The sequence below is a fragment of the Megalops cyprinoides genome, chromosome 13 (genome assembly GCF_013368585.1).
Source record: "Megalops cyprinoides isolate fMegCyp1 chromosome 13, fMegCyp1.pri, whole genome shotgun sequence".
Classification (NCBI taxonomy): domain Eukaryota; kingdom Metazoa; phylum Chordata; class Actinopteri; order Elopiformes; family Megalopidae; genus Megalops; species Megalops cyprinoides.
The window spans coordinates 32,592,158-32,601,620 of record NC_050595.1 but is presented as its reverse complement, the minus strand read 5'-3'; the positions used below and the strand labels follow the sequence as shown (position 1 = coordinate 32,601,620).

Genomic DNA, 9,463 nt, shown 5'->3' with positions numbered 1-9,463 from the left:
GTGAAATACATAGCTAGTTTGTGCAGCTACATTTGTAAAAGCACTGCAAACCCCATATGCGGTTACTTTGGTACAGCTCTTATTACACTAACTTAAATAACCTCCAGTCAGCAGGAGACACAAGCCAAGATGGCTGATGTACCAGACCAAAGTACTTCCCACCAAAACAAGAGAAGAACATCCTGAAGGGGTCATAAAGCACTGCAGATGGTTTAGTCTGAAGATCTAAAATGCTGTAGATACTGATGCACCCCAGATGTTCTCCACATTCTTAACCATTTTATGAATGTAACAAAAGAGACAAACTTAAGCACAACAGACAAATGAATATCACAGTTTTTTAACATACAGACAAGCTAGATGCCAGAAGAGCAAATCTAGGTTGCAGACACACATCACACTATTAATGGCTTTAAACAAACACTCAATGGTAGAGAACAGATCACCATTTTCCACACACTCATACCCAGACTGGCAGACTTCCCTCACAGGGACCTGTCAATCTCACAGAAACAAAGACATAGCCTTCAGAACGGTGCACCTTTGGTACAGCTCTTATTACACTAACTTAAATAACCTCCAACGGTTCCTCTCTGCCACTGGCATGGAGGGGGAGCACAGCTGCGTGCAGTGGTGTGACCCATGCCAGTGGCGCTGTCCCTGCTGCTCTGAGGGGATGTGGCACAGACAGGCATCCATCACAGCTCATCGTGTCTCCTCTTCAGGTCCTCACCGTAGTTGGTGGCTTGGCTGCCCACAAACATGTTCCAGTTGTCCAGGATCTCCTCTTTGGTCAGCATCTGATCCTAAAATCCATGCGAGACGCCCCTCGGTCAGTGACATATGCTCAATATGGGCTTGCTTATACCCTCAGGCACCCACATGTACAGCAACTTCCATCCCACTTCATTAACTTAAAAGTAACACAATTACTAAAGCCGTTCAGGGCATCTGTGTGAAAATACACACCTAATAATTCTAGTTAGTTAGGGAAATTGGAGTTAGCTGTAGAAACAACACTCAGTAATTGTAGTTATTAAATTGTAGTTGGTTGAGAAGTCTATGAGCAGACACAGAGGTGGTACCTTGTCCGCATCTGACTCGTACACTAGGTGCCTGGCCTCGGCCTGAGCATGGTCGTAGTCCTGGGGCAGGATCCAGCGTCGGATCTCCTCTTTATCCATCTTCCCATCTTTGTTAGTGTCACGGAAGTCAGAAAACTGCTCCCGTTCAGTCCTGACCCAGTCTGGCTCAGGACCCCCGTCTTCATGCGAAAACATGTCCGCTACAACAGAAAGATTAAGGGGTGGGGGGCATGGGGTTACATAACAAACACACTGAACACACACACACACACACACACACACACACACACACACACACACACACACACACACACACACACACACACACACACACACCATCACAAATATCCTCACTGTGGAAAGGAGACAAATAGGAAATCAACACTGCTATACAAATGCTATATTCCTTAAACACACACACAAAAATGAAATATATTGTTATATAGTGAGAAATATGTTTTTCAGCCCAAGAATATATTGTAAATACAATTAAAATTCCATTAATGCAAAGCAGAAATATACAGCAATGTTCCTAAACTGATATATATATTCATTGTAGTAAAAATGAAAGTAAATAAAGACATAGTAGTAAAAAAAAAAAACTCTCTCTATATTTTTGTAAGGATAAGTGGGGGGGGAGTTATCGACTTGTATTACACTCTTTTTCCCCCCACCCCCATCAGGCAATACTATCACAGGGCAAACTGGGAAGCATTCATTACTAATAAACGCACAATGAACAACTTATTCAGAACTCAAAGATATAATTTTTCAAAAGACAAAAATATTTACAGCAGGCCAACAGATACATTGCCTCTGAATCAACAACATAGACCCAATTACTTTACGGGAAAAGAGTTAACTCAAGGATTTACAATATATTGTCTAATTAACTTCAGGTGTGATGCTGCTTTGCTGTGAAGGTGACATGACTAACCGGCACAAGGACAACGTGTCACTTTCTGCCTTCCCTAAGGTCAGAGTTCAAGATGTACAGGAATTTCATTCAGTAAAAAGTTACAGCTCTTTTCACCCCCTCCAGAGTTTACACGGTCACTGAACCTAACCACAAGGAGGTGAGCTGTTGTAGAAAATAACAGGAGTTGACCTTGTGGCACTGCGCTTCAGAGAAGTGTCAACATGGGGTGCTCGCAACAACACATCCAACGTGTCCAGGCTTCCAGCACGGACACAACACTTATTCAGGCTATAACAAATGCCGACAACTACCTAGTAATTATACGGAGGTAATTTCACCGAATGGACTTTAATTGCAGGGGAAATGGTACTTCTCCATTGTGTTGCTGGCACATGGCGAGCGTTCCAAATGAGCGTCCTAAATAGAAATCTGACTTGGGGAGAGGATCTGTCATTTTTCCTCCTTCTGCAGTTAGTTACTCAGGGTTATTATCAGGTAATTCTTAATCACTGACCTGCAGTAAGCTATTAATTGTATCCCTGTGCATTAAGATAATTCTAATTACCTTGCACTGAGGAAATAACTCTTGCATTTGCAGGTCTTTCCTGGGAACATCAGACAGAGAGCCCAGCAGGGGACTGTAAGGCTCCCCCTGTGATAACATAGAACACTGCAGACAGCAATGGTTCTGACTGTCTCTGGCTTGCTTCTGCAGTAAATTCACATGGGGTGATTTGTCTCATACACTGAACTGCTGACTGCTTAAAAATGCCAAAGACTCTTCCTATTCCTGGAGACATTTTCTGTCAGTCTGGCAATAGACAATATTCCACTGTAAAATAAACACTTCTGAGGTCCTGCTCTAAACATACCTATGTACTCATCTTCATCCACAAACCCATCCCCATTCTTGTCGATGTCTTCCAGAGTCTCCTAAAACAAGAAGTAAGGTGGAGGTTGAGGTCCATGAGAATTTGGGTTAAAGTCAGAGATTTGCTTTTGCATATAAGCTGTTTATGCATGCCACAGAGGTTAGAGACAAAGTGTAAACCCAAATTTGCTGCACTCCTGTCACAACAGGAGCCCACCTACTGAAGAGAGCTCACTTGACTCCAAACTGGCTGATATCAAAGAGTTCATGTGTGCATTAAAGAACGACTAAAATACCTAAAATACCCCTATAAAAAACAAAGGTCAAAACAGTTTACTGTACATCTGCATGTACCAAGAAATTAAGGTTGTATGTTTCAACAAACTCGATGCTCAATATCACACTAAAGCTAGAAGAAATATTGACCACACAAGGCACTGTTGTACCATTGAGTGACTTAATTTTTATTGCTGTGGAGAAACCACTAACAACTCAGAAAGTGTTTCCACAGAAATAAAATAAGACAGAATTGTCCAAGCTAGATTTTAACTGACATTCTCGTAAACATTAATAATTAACACAGGAAAATGGGTATTACAAATTTTATGAATTTGAGGCCTAGTGCATTAGCACTACAGTTTGCCACGCAACTGTGCTCTGCTCCATATTTAAAATAACAGTGCATAAACAGAGTGGTAGAATGTCCCACAGGACATGTTCCAAAAAAATTTGCACAGATGACTAACAATTTCCAAGTCAAGTAAAAAATATCATTTAGTATGACAACCAAATTAAGTCCAATCACAATGGCCATAAAGCAATGGTGTAGTGGTAAAGAGAAGGGCTCGTAACCAAAAGGTTGCTCCCCAAGGTACTTAATCCAGAATTTCCTCAGTAAATACCAAGCTGTATAAATGGAGAACATGTAAAACTTGTAACCAATGCAAGTCGGTCTTGATAAGAGTGTGTGCTAAGAAACTGCCTGGTATAAACACTCACATATAAAACATCTTCATCTTACAAGTCTACCAAATTCCAAGACAAATCCGTACACACAGAGCAATCATCACTTCATTACCAAAGTCGCACATAGATCCTGACCTACAGGTGCGTCTCAAAAAATTTTAATATTGTGAAAAAATTCAATATTTTTCATCAGTTATTTAAGAAAGTGAAAATGTAATATATTCTAGACTCATAACACGCGCAGGCACAGCATGCAACGTAGGTTTGTTTTGCGTCAGTGAAAACATGGCAGAAGGCAGTGATAGCGCTCCGGAGATTTTTCAATGGTATACATTTTCATACCGTTTCATCTCTAGTGCGATTAGAACACTAGATTGGAAAAATTCTAGCTAATTTTATCTTTGCGGGAACAGCGTTTTAACGTTAAAAAATATAGCAACTGCTAACTGAAAACAATAAGAAGCTTAATAACGCTAATGAAAACATAACAAACCATGTAATGTAACAGCCACACTACATAGCATAAACATAACTTACTATGTGAAAGGGTTAAAAGTTCAATAAATGCATGATGTTTCCAAAGTCAATGAGTAATTGTGTTAAATAATCCTGATCTCAATATTGACCAAAATAATTGTGATTATTATTTTTGTCATAATCGAGCAGCCCTACTAGTCAGTCATGCTGCCATTTTTCTGAATGGAAAGTTTTATTTGTCTGTAGGCTAAATGAAGAGTTCATTGTTTAAAGAGTGATGTGTTTTTATATTTTTCTTAAATATAAAGATACTGAAACCATACCGTTACCGTGACCCAAAAACCGCGATACATACCGAACCGTGGACCCACTGTACCGTTACATCCCTAGCGTCTACCAGGAGATTTTAGAGTACTTCATTCTTCCGTCTGCTGACAAGCTTTATGGAGATGCTGATTTCCTTTTCCAGCATGACGTAGCACCTGCCCACAGTGCCAAAACTACTACTAACTGGTTTGCTTACCATGATATTACTGTGCTTGATTGGCCAGCCAACTCGCCTGACCTGAACCCCATAGAGAATCTATGGGGTACTGTCAAGAGTAAGATGAGAAACAACCGACCCAACAATACAGAAGGCCACTATCAAAGCAACCTGGGCTTCAGTAACGCCTCAGCAGTGCCACAGGCTGTTCGCCTCCATGCCACGCCGCATTGATGCAGTAATTCATGCTAAAGGAGCCCCGACCAAGTACTGAGTGCATAAATGAACATACTTGAACAGAACTTGAACATTTCTGTATTGTAAATCCTTTTTTGATTGACTTTAGGAAATATTCTAATAATCTGAGAAACTGGATTTTTGATTTTCATGAGCTGTAAGCCATAATCATCAAAATTAAAACAAAAAAGGCTTTAAATATTTCACTTTACGTGTAATGAATCTAGAATATATGAAATTTTCCCTTTTTGAATTAAATTACGAAAAAAAGGAACTTTTCCATGATATTCTAATTTTTTGAGATGCACCTGTAGAACCTACAAAGACACTATAAAACAAACATGCAATTCTAAAGGAGATAAATAGTTGAGCAATTTGGATTTGACTAACTGGAAAGTTTGTATGAAAACAGGAGTTACAGAGCACCTGAATACTGAGCTCCCATAGGACAGTCTGTGCATCCTCACTAACTTTCTCTATGCTGGCCAAGGGCCTCTCCCACTGTACTAACAAACTTGGCCACACAGCTTACCAAAGACAACCCCAAAGGACCAGCTTCCCTTTTTAGGCTGACCCAAGAATCTGTAAATCCTTAAACTTACAAGCACCACTATATCTTTCATATGCTCAAAGTCCTCCGGGTGGAGGAAAGCTGTGAACTCTTCACGATTGGCCATCAGGTCGCCGTCAAGGTCGGCTGCTTTGAACCTCCTCTCGTCACGAGGCAGCATCTTCCTGAAGCTGAACTGATCAGTGGTGTCCTCAAATTCCTCCGGGTTGGCTGTGGGGGCAGGGGAGAGGGCATTTCTGCACTCAGCTGCTCGCACCTGATCTAAATCTTATCACTACACAATGGTCTCATGTCAATAACCATGTTCCCAATTGTATAAGGGTCAGTGGCACAACTTTAAGCCCAAGCCAGCATTATTAGCTAGTTTCACTTACAATTTACAGACAATTCACAGGTTCTGAAGGTTTGTATCATATATTATAAATATTTAGCTGCTAATGGCATTGATTAAAGGGAAGTTACTAAAATATCATTTGGCCCTGTTTAATTAAAAGTTTGACATCATTATTATCAACAGTCAGGGCAAACTACATTATTGTTGAACATGCAAAGAAATTAATTAAAATGTGTAAATCCAGAAGCAAGCAGGTCAACTTCATACCGAGATAGTAGCCATACGTTGCTTGTTTGTACTCATCCCACGCGATCACATTGTCTTTGTTTGCGTCATAATCAGACCAGACCTTGGCCACGTTCTCATAGACATAGCGTTTCTGCACCCTTTTGATCCAGCTCTTGAGCTCACTTATAGTGACATATCCATCATTATCCACGTCTATCCGGTCTACTATTTTCCTGCAACACAACAAGTAAAAGCATTCAGAGTCAAAACGACTCACACAAAAACAGCTCGTAATTACTTGATTGCATAAGTCATTGCTCCGCTTTTTATTATGTTATGGACAGAACCAATATCGTGATAATCCTAAAGAAATCAAGGAATGTAAACATAGTAAATATATACATTTTAAAATATGAGCGGTGTTCAATTTTCTACTTCAAGGACTAGCAATATACAGGCACTTATTTATATCTTTACATGCCACGTTGTAATCTTAACTAGGATCCTCCTCCTTTTTAGTAAAAGCATACTGTAAGGAATTGCGCTGAAGCTTTTCCAGGCGCCTTGCCTATGCCCATTTAATACCTCCATAAACCTACAGCGATGAGGTAGCCCCTAATTCAAATACGTTCTAGATAGCTAGCTCCTTGGTGAGGATAATGCAACACAACTGAGGAGGGGGCTATTGGGGCATTACACGCTTTAGCATGTAAGTGTTAATTTTCTTGCCATCCAGTGAATTCACAGCAGTATCTGCAGCCCCAGCTACCTCTGAAGATCAGGCTGCTTTCATCACATTTTCAACCCATTCTCAAGTTAAGGAGTTAGTCTAGTTAATTAGCAGCATGCAAAAACAGTCCAGGCATAATTCTGGTAGCTAGATCAGCTAGCTATACTTAGTTACATCGGTAGTCTCATCATGACAAATCGCACGATACAAATTAAAAATACTTTCTATCTTTCAGAAATCCGCAAACTTTGAAGATGCAGAAGAAATATGTCAATGCACAAAGCTGAAATTCTGCCTAGCTAGCGGCACAGTAATTTTAAGAGCGCAGCGCACCAAGAAGTCCTTCTTCTAATAAATTATAACGGAATGTTAAAGGTAGCTCCGAGCTTAAATTGGAAGATCACGCTCAGCCTTACCCAAGCCTCTGCTTGCTTTCCTCTGGAGTCAGCTGATCAAACGTGCTAGCCTCCTCTTTGCCTAAAAAGGCCTCGTGGTCGTACTTGTGGGTCCCATTGTCCTCGTATCTGCTTAGCTCGGGTTCATGGTATACCCGATCTTTCCGCATTGTGGGCTTGCTCAGCACTAAACACGCAAACAGCAACGTAAAGCTCACACAGCCAGACAAGTCCATCGCTACTGCTGCGCCAAACAGTCAGATAGCCAGCAACACAAATCGAGGAACGAGAAGAAACGACTGCCAAAAGTATTTGCAGCTTCTAAAACAAGAAACTCGAATGAACTAGATGTTGCAAGAGTTTACAGAGCTTAGTAACATTGTCCACCTCGCCAACTATGCAGTACTTTGCATCAGTGGGTGTAACTATACTTTCCCCAGGTACACATACCGTACTCGTTTCAAACATACCCGGTTCATCACCACTACTCACCGCAGAGTGCAACCAAGCGGTGATGTCAAGGAATTTTACGCACAGCCACTCAGTTGAGCGATAACATGGGACATTTCCTTTAGTTTGATGTTATACTCTCAGCTATTGGTTACTGTGATGTCCGTAACAAGAGATGGCCATGAACGCCACGTTGCCTGCTGACGCGCAGTGATTTTGCGACCTCAGTACGTACGCGTGTTTCAAACAGCAGATGTTGTGAAGCATGCCTGTCGGCTGTAATCTGCAAAATATCCGCCTTACAGTTTCCAAAATAAAGTTAGTGACAGATGTTATGGTTTATAGTGAAGATCTCTCGAGTGCTTGGTTTTTCTAGGCAATCCATAGTGTATGCACAAGTTTACAGAACCTGTACTGTATAGTGTGGTATACTGTGCTGTATAGTTAGCTACGTATGTACTGAAATGTTCTTGAAATGGCTGGATGTTTGGTTCCGCAGAAATATGAGTATTGTGCTTAATTCTGACGTTATAATAAGTGAACACCGGAAGTGTGGACGGGAAGAGAGGCAAGGATTTGTGAGGGCTGATAAAGTAACTTAAGTTTAATTATGAATAACTTGTACGGCCTGTAGGCTGTGGGCAGTGGTGTGTCCAGGAGCTGGCAGAAAGAAAAGAGATTTACAAATGTGCCGTGAGTGCACCGCTATTGACATATAGTAATGTTAAAGTCATGGAATATGACCAACATATAAACAAGGTAAATAAATGGTGTAGAAGCACAAGACTCCATCTGAAGCAAGAAATTTCGTCTGCTATTACACTTCTCATTCTACCATGTCATAAGGTATTGTAACACTCGTTTTGGGTAAAGTAAATTAAATTTAAAAAGCTGAGACCTCTAAGACTAGTAATGAAATACCCAAGTTTGGTAAACTTTTTAGCGATTAATGTTTATTAATGTAACTGGAGATTTCCAATGATTATTACATCATAAGAGAAGAACAAGCTAACAATAAAGGTTTAATGTAAGCTTTCAATATTAGAAATTCCAGTATTTCACAGGTACCTTTAATGTACAGTTTTCTTTCATTTGTAAAGATGTCGCAAATGATGTGATTTAATGAATACATTTACATAATATCCAGCTTGTCTTCAAAAATAAGTATTGGCAGACTTTAAATACACAACTATTCTTGGTCAACACACTATTTGGCCCAGTAATAATTTCAAAATTATTTGAATTAAAATAGCCAACAGAAAATACTTTGTTTGTAAAGCCTTTTACAACACCAGCACAAGACACTGGTTTCTAGCTAGCTTGCAAAATTATAGTCATAGAATTGAGCTGCACACATTACAGCTCAGCTAGTTAGCCATCTCGGGCCCGTTTCCATTTTAGGAACTGGACCTTGCAGGAACTATGGCTAACAGTCTACCAAGAACCTAAATACAAAACCTTTAAGCAGCCTTGATGCTTAGCCACTATTTTTCAGATATGAGAACCTTGCATTCTAATGTAATACTTGACCCCACCTGAGGTAATGCATAATATGAAGGCTCGCTGTAATGATGATGCGACCTCAGTGAAAACAAAAAACATGACCGCACTGGACTGAGACAAATTCACAATTTCTAACACTAAACGGAGAGGTAAAAATTAAACGTGTACTCAATCAGTTGGTAACATATTTTGTGGCAGAATTTAGAATTATGC

At 40.2% G+C, this 9,463-nt stretch overlaps 1 protein-coding gene across 1 annotated transcript; it reads right to left on the bottom strand.

Annotated features, from left to right (window-relative positions):
* Positions 1-615: 615 nt before the first annotated feature.
* On the bottom strand, positions 616-7,762 carry LOC118788101 (reticulocalbin-1-like). The gene is made up of 6 exons (XM_036543972.1): positions 7,319-7,762; positions 6,212-6,405; positions 5,642-5,820; positions 2,877-2,937; positions 1,086-1,285; positions 616-806 (listed from the first exon to the last, which is right to left on the bottom strand). The coding sequence occupies exons 1-6, from the start codon at positions 7,531-7,533 to the stop codon at positions 699-701; spliced, it is 957 nt and encodes a 318-aa protein (XP_036399865.1). The 5' UTR covers positions 7,534-7,762; the 3' UTR covers positions 616-698.
* Positions 7,763-9,463: the final 1,701 nt, after the last annotated feature.

Excerpts from the sequence above, each read along its gene's own strand:
- LOC118788101 (XM_036543972.1), bottom strand. The coding sequence starts at position 7,533 with ATGGACTTGTCTGGCTGTGTGAGCTTTACGTTGCTGTTTGCGTGTTTA. Across the intron at positions 5,821-6,211 it reads AACGTATGGCTACTATCTCG|CCAACCCGGAGGAATTTGAG; the intron begins GTATGAAGTTGA and ends CTGCCCCCACAG. Across the intron at positions 807-1,085 it reads ACGAGTCAGATGCGGACAAG|GATCAGATGCTGACCAAAGA; the intron begins GTACCACCTCTG and ends CATGGATTTTAG.